The sequence below is a fragment of the Alexandromys fortis genome, unplaced genomic scaffold, assembly GCF_014885135.2.
Source record: "Alexandromys fortis isolate MF-2015 unplaced genomic scaffold, M_Fortis_MF-2015_v1.1 scaffold_157, whole genome shotgun sequence".
NCBI classification, from domain to species: Eukaryota; Metazoa; Chordata; class Mammalia; order Rodentia; family Cricetidae; genus Alexandromys; species Alexandromys fortis.
Genome location: NW_026068041.1, coordinates 1,135,773 through 1,149,577, shown reverse-complemented (window position 1 = coordinate 1,149,577; position 13,805 = coordinate 1,135,773). Strand labels below are relative to the sequence as shown.

General features: G+C 50.7%; 1 protein-coding gene across 2 annotated transcripts in view; it reads right to left on the bottom strand.

Moving 5' to 3' along the window:
- Tmem184b (transmembrane protein 184B) overlaps nucleotides 1–13,805 on the bottom strand; it is a 43,632-nt gene that overhangs the window by 6,381 nt on the left and 23,446 nt on the right. For both annotated transcript variants that reach the window (XM_050165633.1, XM_050165634.1), the window contains exons 3-6: nucleotides 13,588–13,753; nucleotides 3,697–3,787; nucleotides 3,330–3,405; nucleotides 23–114 (exon numbers count right to left, since the gene is read on the bottom strand). In XM_050165633.1, coding sequence (XP_050021590.1) covers nucleotides 23–114; nucleotides 3,330–3,405; nucleotides 3,697–3,787; nucleotides 13,588–13,753 — 425 coding nt within the window. The remainder of the gene's footprint in view (nucleotides 1–22; nucleotides 115–3,329; nucleotides 3,406–3,696; nucleotides 3,788–13,587; nucleotides 13,754–13,805) is intronic.

The following is a 13,805-nucleotide window of genomic DNA, read 5'->3' as shown; positions in this document are numbered from 1 at the left end:
CCCAGGGAGGACCCCTGCTTACTCAAAGTCCCCGTCCCGGTACTTGCCGAAGGCCTGGAGAATAACAGTGCTGACGGCCATGAGTGGCTTTACCACACAGAACTGCAGGGTGGCCTATTTGGGAAACAAACAAGACAGGATAAAGTAGGGATGCGGGAAAGCACCAGTTCTGCCAGCTGGGCCTATGCTGGTTCCTAGGAAGGAGGAAAAGGGAACTGTGTGCAGGGGGAAGCAGGAAGGTAAAGAGACATGATGATGTTGGGGACTCAAGGACTAAGAATATAGGGCCCAGTGGACCAGGAGTAGAAGACACCTCAGAGACAGCTCAGAGGATGAGGGGCCTTCAGGAAGATGGATAGAGGCAGGATCCAGGTAGAGGGAGCAGCTTCAGGCCAGTGGGGTGACTCAGCAGGTAAAGACACAGGTAAAGACTTCTTTGCCAAGTCTGCTGACCTAACTTTGATCCTCAAGACACGCAGTGGAAGGAAACAACTTCCTGCAAGTCATACCCATACATATATGCATGCATGCATACATACATACAAAGGTGCAGTTCAGGCAGAGGCTCACCCAGGGCAGAGTGTGAACAAAGACAGGAAGTGGGCACTAGAGATAACAGCAGGTCCTGGACCGCATTCTCTGAACAAGTGAGCTCTAAGGAGGAGTTAGCCAAACAGGGAGCGGGTGAGGACAAGGCCTCTGCTTCCCTGACCCAGGCTCTGGCCTGGGTCAGGGTTTCTGAGGAACCAGGGTCTGAGTAACCTGGAGTTGGCCTTCAAGAGCAGCAAGTGGGGAGAAGACATCCCTCTAATATGTGGGAGCCTGAAAAGGTACGTGGGCATTCAGGCCCGGTTGGCTATCCACTGCAGTCTCTCAGGCAATCAATCACTTGGGCTCCAAGTGGTAGCCACCTGGGCAATGTTAAAGTAACCCATGCCCACGGCACAGGGTTGCAAATATGGGAATGGAAGTGGTGTCCGCGTCATCCACAGGCTCCCAGTAACCTAAAAGTGTTCATCCTCAGCCGGAAGTAAAGGAGAGGACACATAAAACTCCAGCACGTGCCTTGGAGAGCATGGCTCTGGACAGGACCAATGGCTGGAGCAGAGAGGCAGGCAGCCTGGGAACCCATCTCTGCCCCACTGAGGACTGGGCTGTGCCATGGCAGAGGAGTGTGTGACAGAAAGAGCTACATGCTGCTACTAGAAAGCCCTATCCCTGGACTGCAAATCTCCACCCAGAGCGAGCTCGGGGAAGGAAGAAGAGCAGTCAGACAAGAAAACTTGAGCCGGGCGGTGGTGGCGCACACCTTTAATCCCAGCACTGGGGAGGCAGAGGCAGGCGGATCTCTGTGAGTTCGAGGCCAGCCTGGTCTACAAGAGCTAGTTCCAGGACAGGAACCAAAAGCTACAGAGAAACCCTGTCTCGAAAAACCAAAAAAAAAAAAAAAAAGAAAAGAAAAGAGAAAGAAAACTTGAGGCATAGAGCTGAACGGACAGACGAAGGACTGGAGCCCAAGTCAGCAGACCTCAGAGCCTTTGTCCAGCTATTCCATGGGTCAGTCTGAGATTCGCAAACCCGGTTAGATGTCAAAGTGACATCAGTCCCAGGAGTGGGCAGTCCTTTCTACTCTGTTGGGATGGGTTGGGGTCACTGATCCAAACATCTTCCCTCCCTCTCTCCCTCCTTTCCCTGTCTGCCCCTCCTCCCTCCCCTCTTTCTCCTCTTCACTGGCAGTGCTAGGGACAGAACCCAGGACCTCACACATGTGAGGCAAGTGCTGTTCCACCACTCTGTAGCCCTTTAACAAGTGCTGCTCCAAAAGACTCAGACACTGGGCTCTGGGCCCAAGGACATCCTGGCCCACCCTGTGGCTCTGGAATGAAGATACTCTGAGTGCTGGGGCGCCTGCTGGGAGCCTTTGTGTGTTATTCTCCTCTCACTGCCGGCCTGCCAAGTCAAGTTCAACAGCAGAGTCTCAGAGCCCACAGGGCAGGGAATGACCCACACCTGGTGATGGTGAGGTCGACTATGCTCTGGCTGTGACCTCTGCTCTGCTCTTGAGAGCAGAACTCTGAGGACAATGTAATGATCAAAAGCGGGGATGAGTCACAGCTGGGCCTGGACCGGGTGACCGGGTGGCTGGACCACGTAAACAAGGCTCTGCAAGCCCCACCCTGGACCAGGACAGTTTTAACCCCTTCTGGGCTACTCCACAAGAGAGATCTTGAGGCTCCCTCAGGGAGACAGAACCAGTGGCTGAATTGGAGCCTGGGCATGTCTACTGACATGCTGCTTGTGTGGGCAGCCGTGCTGTGGGCCCTGAGCTCTCCATAGAGGATGAAAACAGGGTGGCCCTAGGGCAGGCTGCAGTGTTCCTGGCGGGGAGGGGGCAGCGCATTTCTCTTGATTATTTTTGGTCATGCTGGAGGGACTGACTGAGGGCCTGCAGAGGACAAGGGCAGTTACAAAGACTGGGTGTGGCACCCTCAGCTTGTGTCTCCCTGAATGAGCCAGAGCTGTGCTAACGGCTGACACCCACGGGCTCATCTGTTCCTTTTAGTTACCCCTTGAGATAAGTACTGCCACCCCCATTTTATAAAAGGACAAACAGCCGGGCGATGGTGGCGCACGCCTTTAATCCCAGCACTCGGGAGGCAGAGGCAGGCGGATCTCTGTGAGTTCGAGACTAGCCTGGTCTACAGAGCTAGTTCCAGGACAGGCTCCAAAGCCACAGAGACACCCTGTCTCAAAAAAACAATAAATAAATAAATAAATAAATAAATAGATAGATAGATAGATAGATAGATAGATAGATAGACAAACAAGCTCAGAAAGGTTGAGCAAATAATCTGAGGTCACATAGCCAGAGAAGCTAGAAGTCCAACTCTAGCCAGGAAGTGGTAGCCAAGGAAACCAAAAGCTGCAGCACCTCCAACTGGAATGTGGGAGAGGGCAGGGACCACACAGTCTTGTCTGCTATGTCACACCTAAACCCTCCAGCCCTGGACAAAGGGATGAGCTCTCAGACTGACAGGCTACAACTCCTGGGTGCTTTCTGGTTCAGCACGATTCAGTCCAAATGAACAAGACTCCAGACTACATTCCCTGGCCCGAGGCTGCTGGGTATCCCAGGATGTTCACTGCCCACCTTAGCAGATGGTGCTAACTCGGTGTCTCCAGATCAGCTTGGGGACAGCTGGGGGCCAGGTGACTTCCACTGGTAGGGCACAGGTCAGCATGCAACAGGAACTGCCCTCTGAGACACAGGTCTGAACCTGGGTCCCTAGCCTGGTCCTCCTGACCTGGGGCTGCTTCTGGGCACATACCTGTTTGCAGAAGCGCAGGAAACCGATGGAGTAGGTCTTTCCCCAGAGGCAGCATGTGCCATACATGCAGCTTGACCTAGGGGAGACAAGTAGAAAAACCTGGGAAATAGGAAGGGTGGGATGGAAAAGGCTGCCCTCTGCATCAAACAAGCCAGGGCCCGGGTGGGGCCAGCAATACACACAAAATGGCCCAGAAAGCACTGAATGAACAAGAAAAACTGTAGGAGAAATGCCAACAGGAGAGGACAAAGAGGACAAGGAAGGAGCTAGAGAGCAAGCAAGCAGAGCACGGGCATGGGTGTGGTCTGGATGTCCAACTGCACGGCTGTGGGTGCCCACGTGGGGGTCAGGACACTGTTGTACTTACTCAATGGCCTTTCCCCTGATCTCAGACATGATGGCACTCTCTCCCCCAAGGTACTCATAGCACAGGCTCAGGAAGTTATAGATGACAAAGGCTGTGGAAAGTCCAGAGTACTCAGGTCAGCAGAACGGTCACTCAGAATACAGCAAGGAAAGGGGCTGAGCACAGCTGCGCTTAACCCCGGCAGGCTCCTGATGATAGCTGACCCTTTCAGGATACAGGGCAGCAAAAAGTTGGGGCAAAGAGCCATGGACCCCTGAGCCCAACCGCCCATCTATATGGACCATGCTTCTATTACTTAGGAGCTGTATGGCTTTAGGCAGGTTTCTCAAGCTCTCTGTGCCTGCTTCCTCCTCTGTGAACTGGGAAAAGTGCTTCCTGAGGGCCTACTGTGAGCAGAGCAGTGGCCATAAAGCCCGACTGGAGGCTAGGCTCCTAGGACAGCACTCAATAAATGGCGTGAGGCTTTCTCCAGGGTGTGAACACATTGCAGGTAGGAACGGAGTCCAGTCTCCAGTACCGACTGAAACCCTGGTACCTGTACCCACAACTAACACTGACGGGATGAAAACCGAGGGGATAGATGTGGTGCCCCAAAGCAAAGCGTCTGCAGCAAAGGCCCAGGGCAGGCCACAGGCCTCCCTGTAGACTGGCTGTCACAGGACTCCCTTTGGTAGGTCTGGAAAGAAACCTTCAGAGAAACCACAGGGCCCAGCATCATCATCTCTTCCTGCCAAGCAGTCCTGCAATGCTTTCCTGAGGAGGACCTGCCATTGAGCTCACACCCTTCCCGTTCTGTGCCGTAAGCCTGGGCTGCTTGTCTAGCCTCAGCTACAGCCAGTTCTGATTGAGCTGCTCAGACGACCACTGCATTCAGCTCTCAGCTCAGGACTGCCTAGAAGTACACGGCCAGCCAGGGTGCTGCTTCACTCCAGAGAACCATTAATGAGTCAATAACGGACTCAACCAGTTCTCAGAGAGAGGAGACAAGAGACTCCTTAGACATGACCTGATTGGTCAAATCAGGCCCCCTGGCCATCTGGAAAAATCCATCCCTTCCTACAAAACACAGGCTCACAAAGAAAAGATCCAAACACCCAGCAATAGCGTTTACACCAGAGGCCTCTACACAGGCCAGAAACAGAACAGAGAGGGGCCAGGAGGTGTAACTCAGGCAGCAGGCTGTTACCCTACCACACTCTTAATATGGTTCCAGACCTTGTCTCCAGGAAGGCCCCTGTGCATCCTGAATACCAGGCCATGTGCTAGGCTCCAGGACACATCAGTGACCATGGGACCCACAGTTCAGAGGGAACTGATGGTCTCTCCTACTGCCCTGGACTGTCGGACATCTAGACCTTTCTGCTCCATTCTAGAAACCACATCTCAAATTACAGACAAGAGTATGCCATCAGGAAAGGAGGGTGAGGATCAAGAACAAACAGGACTATACTAGAGGCTTGTCCACACTCCAGACAAGAGCCACAGTCTCAGGGCGGATCCCAGGAGGACTTCAGCTTAGCAGAATAAACAAACCTTTTTCCCTTCCTGTTTTTCAAGACAGGGACTCATCATGTAGGTAAGGCTGACCCCAAACTGGGAGAGATCCTTTGGCCTCTATCCCCCAAAAATGCTAGATTACAGGCAAGTGCCATCACACCTGACTTGGAAAGAATATTTGTTTTTTGTTTTTTTCCAAGACAGAGTGTTTCTCTGTGTGTATTCCTGGCTGTCCTGGAATTTGCTCTGTAGACCAGGTTGGCCTTAAACTCAAAAAGATCTGCCTGCCGAGTGCTGGGATTAAAGACATGCACCAATTAGAAAGAATATTTCTTATCAGCATCATCATCAGAGAAGGAAGCTGTGACCTCCTGGCTGGCCATTATATGCAGGCATCAGAGGCAGGCAACCCTCAGCAGAGATGGGGGCCCCTTCCAACCCCCAAAGGCAACTTCTCTAGCCAGTAACTACCTGGACAGGAGGTTACAGTCTAAGTCATTATGGTCCCCCCCCCCCAGTTTCTCAGCTGTGAGCCCCACAAACAGCTACAACACACAGCCTGGGAGATCAGGACGTCGGTGAGAACCTGTTCAGAAGTGTCCTCTAGCTGTCCCTGCAGCTGCACCCCAGGCCAGAAGTCATATACTGTTCACTGTATGCTCCCTGACCACCTATGGAAGGCTAGGTACCATAAAGAACTGATGGTCCTATGTGCTTCTGGCTGCTCCCAGCTCTCTCCTGTCAAACCTGAGCATCTTCAGCTGGTCTCTGCCTCTGCTACACAGAAACTCTAAGTTGATCCGGAATGACTAAGTTGTCTGGGACATTCCCGATAACTGAGGATATGTCTGCAAAATGGAATTTGCCTGCTCTGACAGGAGTCCCTTCTGCTTGTACACGGAGACTCAGAACATTCTTTCCCACATTCCAGAGGCACGTGGCCTTCCTAGGCAATCAGAGTTCAATGAGCCAACTCCGCTGGACAGGGGACCTGCCCCTAAACAACTGTCCCCAATTCCACACTGCTCCAAAGCCTTCCTTCCCTGTGAATGCATCCTTTGTGAATTCTGCTTGTCCCTGCTTCTGGCAGCCCACATGCTGTTTCTGAGCCCTCGCCCATCGGCTCTCTCCCTTTACTTAGATCCACTGAGCTCCTACACTTCCTGTTTGTGAGCTGTGGCTAGTGGTATCATTAACTGTCAGGGTGTCCTACTGAGAGCAAACTGGCCAATTGCTTTAAATTTTTTTTTTAATAATTCACATATATTGGCTATTTCTCAGAAAATTAGGAAACAACCTTCTTCAAGACTCAGCAATGCCATTTTTGGGTATATACCCAAAGGATGCTCAATCGTACCACAAGGACATGTGCCCAACTATGTTCATAGCAGCTTTGTTTGTCATAGCCAGAACCTGGAAACAACCTAAATGCCCCTCGACCAAAAAATAGATAAGGAAAATGTGGTACATTTACACAATGGAGTACTACACAGCAGAAAAAATAACGGCATCTTGAAATTTGCAGTCAAATGAATGGATCTAGAAAACATCATATTAAGTGAGGTAACCCAGACCCAGAAAGACAATTATCACATGCACTCACTCATAAGTGGCTTTTAGACATAAAACAAAGAAAAACAAACTGACAATTCACAATCCCAGAGAACCTAGACAACAATGAGGACCCTAAGAGAGACAGACATACATGGATCTAATCTATATGGGAAGTATAAAAAGACAAGATCTCCTGAGTAAATTGGGAGCATGGGGACCATGGGAGAAGGTTGAAAGGGGAGGAGAGAGGAGGGGAGGGGAGCAGAAAAAATGCATAACTCAATAAAATCAATTAAAATTTCACATACATTTATTTGTATATACGTGTATTTGTATATACACATGTGCCACATCATGCGTGTGGAGATCAGAGAACAACTTGCAGGAGTCGCTCTCTCCTTCAGATGGATCCTGGAGAACAAACTCAGGTCATCAGCCTTGGTGGCATCTTCACTGGCTGAGCTATCTCGCAGGCCCCAGGCCTATGGATCTTTGTTCATTCTGGGCCACACACAAGATTCAGTGTGTCTAGGTGTGAGCTCTGGGCCAAGGGTAACACTGTACAGCTGTGAGGCCAGCACAAGGAAGGCTGGAGCAAGAGGATCATGAACTTGAGGACAGCCAGGGCTACACATCTAGACTGTTACCTCGAAAACAAGAATCTGAACTCTGAAACGGGGTGAAGGACACTGCATTCTTCCTATGCACGTACACTCTTCCCAACAGAGAGCTCACAATTCTCTGGGGAAAACAAAGGTTTCTTCCCTCTCCTTCACCAAGCCCAGCATACGGCTAATCCTGGCTGCAGAGAACCAGGCATCTATCAGGTCATTTTGGGCAAGCTTTGCAGCTCCTTGCAGTTGTTTTCACACTGTGTAGTGGTGTGCGATACACACTCCACCTGGTAACTAGCAGGTAAGAATGTGCTAATGATGATGAAGAACCTGGGCCAAACTGTAAACACCACATAAACATGTGTAACACAGCACACTGCAGGGAGCAGAGGAAGCTGCATCTCCGCTGCTAGTCACCAAGTCCCAGGCTCTTACCTCACCCCAAACCTACTCAGACACCAAAATGCATACGGCAATTGTCTCTCACTCAGCCCTGTGACCTTTCCCAGTGCTGTGTGAACTACAGCCTCATCAGCTGAGTGCTGTATTATAGTGATATTTTATTTGTGTTATAATAAAGCAAGCTTGCCTGAAGATCAGAGTGCAAAGCTAGCCACACTAGAGAGCCATACAGGCTAGGCAGCAGCCACACTAGTTAGCCAAAAGAGGCCAGGTGGTGGTGGTGCACGCCTTTAATACCAGCACTATAGAGGGTTATAAGATGAGAGGAGGGTTCAGTCCGCAGTCTGAGGTTTGGTGGAGAGCATTGCAGTCTACAGTCACACTGAGGATAGGGGTAAGAGCTCTCTAGTGGCTTGGCTGCTTTGCTTTTCTGATCTTCAGCTTGAACCCCAATATCTTCTCTGGGTTTTTATTACTCGCGCTACACTGTATGGAGCTGAAGCATCCAGGGAAAGGGGCCCAACATCTTTGAGGTTCAGCCCCTGCCTTAGAGAATGGGAACCCTATCATCTACACGAGTATAGTTGTACACTTCCTGAGTGTAACACATAGCTGTCCCCTCTAACATCAACTAGACAATTGGACTGACCTCATATAAGAAGCACACTACCAGGGGCAGGAAGAATGCCAATGCGGTCACTGCTGGGAGACAACAGAAGCTCTGGGTGATGCTCTGGGCTAGCTGTCCTGGGTGAAAGGAGGTGCCAACAAGGACCCCAAAAGAGCCAGGTGGGCGGCTCACCTAATGCAGGGAGATCTCTGCAAGCTCAAAGCTAGCCTAGGTTACACAGGGAGTCTCAGAGTTGAGTGTGATGGCACACACCTGTAATTCAGCAGAGGTAGAAGCAGTGAGTTCTAGGCCAGCCAGAGCTATGAAACAAAACCTCATTTTAAAAAAGGGGAGGGTAGAGCCCAGAGGACCCAGTCTCGTGCAGCTGAGGTTGTGGGTTGCAAGCGGGGAAGTGACCCAAAGACACCACACAGAACTTCAGGCTGTGAGTGTGTGTCTAAAGGGCTAGAACTCGGCCCGGCTGAGGGCGGTAATGAGATTGTCAGAAATGCAACCATTCCCATAGCCCTCTTCCCATACCCACTGCTCACACAACCTGCCTGCATCTTCTGAGCAGAAGACAGGAATCATATGTCGTGGAGAATCACACGGCACCTGTCTCATGTCTGTATGAACACGACCGGGAAGACTGTCTATGCTCAACTGGAAGGCCCAGTTATCAGGAAGCAAAGCTGAAGACATTAGATAGCTGAGGATGCTTTCTAACACAAAGGTAAAAGACTAAAGCAGGGGCAGAGAGATGGCTCAGAGGGTGATACCACTGTTGTATAAGCATGGAGACCCAAGCTCAAATCCCCAAAAGCCGAGCATGGTCATGTGCAACTGGGCATCTGTAACTCCAAAGCTGGTGAGGAGGTGAGGGATGTTCGGGGCACACCAGAAGATTGATAAGGTTTTCTGGCTACAGTCTAGCTCCAGATTCAAAGAAAAACCCTGACAGAAAGTGATAGACAGGACACCAGACAACCTCCTCTGGCCTCTGCATGTGCACACACACATATGCATACAGCACATGTGCGGAGAGGGAGAGAGAGAGAAGCAAATCAAACAGATGCAAAGAGCTCAAGGAGAAGCTGATACGAAAGAAAACGTAATTAATATCCCCAGAGAAAAGAAACTCTGCAGCACCAAGAACAGGGGGCTCAGAGAAGCACAGAGAAGAGCCAGCGCGCATCACAGTGGGGTGAGAGAAGCAGAGCTGGGGAAGGACGCTCACAGATGATGATGTGAAAAGCAAGCCAACCAACAGCTCCTGGAGAGCAACAGGAAAAAGATGCTGAAAAGACGTGAGAGACTCGTGAGCCTCGTTCCAGGAGCACATCCCACGTTCCAGGAGCAGGAATCCCAGAGAGGAAAAGAGAAAAGAGACGATACTTCCGAGGGACTTGGCGGAACAGCTGAGAACCATAAAGATGCCCTCCCTAGGTGGACATTCCCAAAGACCTGAAAGATGGAAAAGTGTTTCAAGTCCATGTGCGGCTGCTGGAAGCCCTGCTCAGCCCACTGGGATCTTGAATCCCTTACACTGAGCATATAAGTAAGGCCATGCTCCTGATGAAGACTCAGGACTGCTGACTTCACCAAGGTCATGGTTTATGGCTCCTACCTGTGCAAACTTCCAACCAAATGGATGCTTCAGTCCATGGCTAAGAGGAGTGTTCATACCTGGGAAAGCCATGAAGGCCCTGGAACTAGGCCTCTGGATGAAGTGACAGGGACCTGGACACAAAGATTAGGTATGCTGTGGCTAGTGGTGGGTGGTCCTGGCTTGCTTTAACTCTAGTATATACTTCAGACAAGTTAAGCAAAACCTGGGTAGTTTTGGAACCCAACCTTGCTGAGTCCTGATGTGAGTATCTCTTTCCAGATTACTAACTAAACGATAAAGTTTAAATAAATCATTTGTAAAAGGAAAGGAAAAGTATCAAAGATACAAACAAGGGAAGGTCTCAGGTCCTAAGTTGGGGAGTTCAAGCCTTTCAACATGGTGAATATTAATTACTCTATCTTCTGTGATTTCAGAACTTAGAGGTTGAAAACAAGATCTTAAAAGGCAGGAAGAAAGCTGGGTGATGGTGATGCATACCTTTAATCCCAGCACTTGGGAGGCAGAGGCAGGTGGATCTCTGTGAGTTTGAGGCCAGCCTGGTCTACCAGAGCTAGTTCCAGGACAAGTCCCAAAGCTACAGAGAAACCCTGTCTCGGACAAACCAAAGAATATGCCAGTGACTACACAGGGTTAGAATCCAGCAGATTTCCCAGAAGAAGCTGTGAGAAGTAGCCTGTAGGACCCGCCCTTGAGGTGCGGTCCCTTCCCGGGGATGTCAATCACAGAGCAGTTCAATAAGGACACTCTGGACTTCACGTCAGCACCCCTATGCACCTGCTCGTCCAGGAGGCTGGTGAAAGATGGGCACAGACCAACAGAGAGAAGAAACCACAAACCAAGGAGAAACGGAAACAGGTGGCCCACGCTGTACAGAAGCCGACACAAGTCCAAAGAGGTGAATGACAGAGCCTGGTGACAGCTGAGCAGAGGAGGCCTCACCAGCAAGCACTGCAGACTCCAGGGAAATGTGGTCAAAGAAAAAGCCAGCAGTGACAGAGTCACACAGTGCCTGCTGTCTCAGGGAGAGCGGGGCTGGTTATTCAAAAACTCAAACTGTAGCACTCAGGAATAAATGAATGATAAGTATAGAAAACTGGACAACCCCAAAATTAAATATGTAGTCAGTACTTGTAGCAAGACCCAGACTTCTACCTGGAAAGGGCAAGGGGAGCCAGCCTGAGGTACACCTACAAACATAGCACTCAGGAACGGAGGCAGGAGGACCGAGCATATGGAACCTGTCACAAAACCAAATGAAATGAAAGAAAAGGAATGTAGGGCAATGCAAGGCTCACCTCTAGACAATATTTAAATATATAAAATGCAAACACTAAATGCACACCTAGAAAAAATTGTAGTCCAGTCTCCCTGGTAAGGTGAAGAAAAGAGAAGTGTTTATGAGCATGTGTGTGAGTGCATGTGTGTGTGCCTTTTTAGTTTTGCCACTAAAAGAGACCTGAAAAGAGGTACAGAAGAGACAGGTGAGAGTGAGGGTCAGGCTGCTGACTCTAGACACTAACAGCCAGTGACCTCAGGCAGCCTCAACTCCAGGTGCTCAGCGCTGTTTGTAAAGTCCCTGGGAGATGGGCAGTCTGAGACAACAGTGTTGCTAGGAGATGAGCTTCCTAGAGTGGCAGACTTCCTGAGCCAACCTTTCCACAGGCAGGGAGGCTGGCTGGGGCAGGTGGGAGCAACAGAGAGGCCTTTGAAGTGGGGGTGCCACCCACCATCTGCTGCTACTCTGGGGTGTTGAGTAAGGGCAGAATGGTAGCTCCCCCAAGTCCCCACAGTTTGCGAGATGTCCCATCTTCAGGGCCGAACAAAGGAGAAAAGCCTACATTTGCCCCTAGACTACACAGGACACAGGGGCACAAACATGCACAAAGACACATACACAGCACAAAAACAACCTTTTTGCTTCTATAAGAACAAGGTGAGTAGAAGCTGCCCCACTAGAGGCTGGCACCTGAAGGGAGAAGGGTGCTCAGCTCTTCCCTTTCCCAGCCAGAGTCTCCCTGGGGGTTTCTGCTTCCAGGAACATCAAGCACAGTGACTGAGCAGGTCCCCATCTGCCTCTATATTCCCTCCTGGAAGGAATTTATGAGAGCACCAGCCAGGAGGAGGGTACTGGGAATCAATGCAGCCCTACAGAGGGGTGGGTAGAGCTCACGGTGTAAGCTACTCAAGTCCCTTTACTCAAAAGTACATGCCTGGCATGTATGGCCCCCCTTCCTCCAACACAGACTGGACTGGGAAGTGTCTTAGTTGGTTGAATGCTTGCCTAGCATCTAGAAAGCCCTGGGTTCCATGCCCAGCACCACATAAAACCAGATATGGTGGCACACACCTGTAACCCCAGCACTTGGGAGGCAGAGGAAAGAGGATCTCTAAGTTCAAGGTCAGCCTGGTCTACAGATCAACTTTCAGGACATCCAGGGCTACACTGAGAAACCCTGTCTCAAAAGAAAAAAGAGAAGAAAAAGAGTTTGAGATCTGGTGCTGTAAAGATGGCTCAAGGTTAAGAGCACTAGTTGCTCTGCCAAAGGAGCATTCTGGATTGGTTATCAACACCTTTTCCTGGCCTCTTCAGGCATTACATATGTGGTACACAGACCTACATGCAAGCAAACATTCATACACATAAAAGATAGACAGACAAAGACTATAAGGTGCACACCTTTACTCCCAGTACTCAAGAGCAGAAACAGGCAGACCTCTGAGTTCCAGGCCAGTTGGAGCTATAAAATGAGACCGACACCACCCCCAAAAAAGTTTGAGGCCATCCTAGGCTGTGTATTCTGTCTCAAAGTGGGGGGGGGGGAGTCATCTGAGTCATGTGCCTGGCTGTGCTCTCCACTGAGGGCAGCCCCCCCCCCCCCCGGCAGAGCAGCATCTGCTGCAGACGCAGATAGCGCCTGGTCTACGTGTGGACAAAGAGGATGTGAAACTTGGGAAAAGGCAGGATGAGGGTAGGGCCTCAGGCCCACACAGGGCTGGAAAACCAGACCATGCCTGCTCCCAACACTAGGAAACTACCTTCTGCTCTAGCTAGGATGAAAATTGATGTGTTTCCTGTAGAGGGTATGGAGGAGGCAACAGAGATGAGGGGGGACATGGTGGGAGGAGCTAGGGAACCAAGGCCATGAGAGGGTGCAAGTCCTTTCCTTTGAGACACAACAGAGCACCACATGGGACACATGGGGTTGTGGCTGTGTAAATCGTCCCACCCATACCTGGGGTTTCTATCCCTGGATGGACCATTCACAAGTTGCCCACCAGACAGAGAAGCCGGAACTGAGAAAGATGAGCTAGAGGTGGTGCTCCTGCCTCTAGGTATTTGTGAATGTGTCCTGGGGTCCCCCACATCAAAGCACATCTGTAAGGGGAGACTTGGGTACACGTGTACCCATCTATCAGGGTAGATGGAGAGTCAGGTGGGGAAGGGGAATCTACACTCATCTTTGTGAGAAATGACGCCCAGACCCCATATCCCAGAAAAGAACGAGCGAAGTGCACTGCCCTTGCTCCCATGGCCCCCAGCTCCCCAGCCCTCCCTCCAGTCCCATTCCAAACTATGTCCTCACCCTCGTAGCAGTCACGGATGGTGCCGAAGTACACATAGTACTGGTCGTTGGTGAAGAAGAGAAGACTGAGCCAGGAGTCGAAGGCGTAGATGGGCACAATGAAGAGGATGCGCACGATGTAGCGCTGCTCGTTGGGCCGGCTGTAGCAGCGCAGATGCATGTAGATCTGGGCAAAGGGCATCAGTCAGTCAAGACCTACTGCTACCCACCTACCTCCC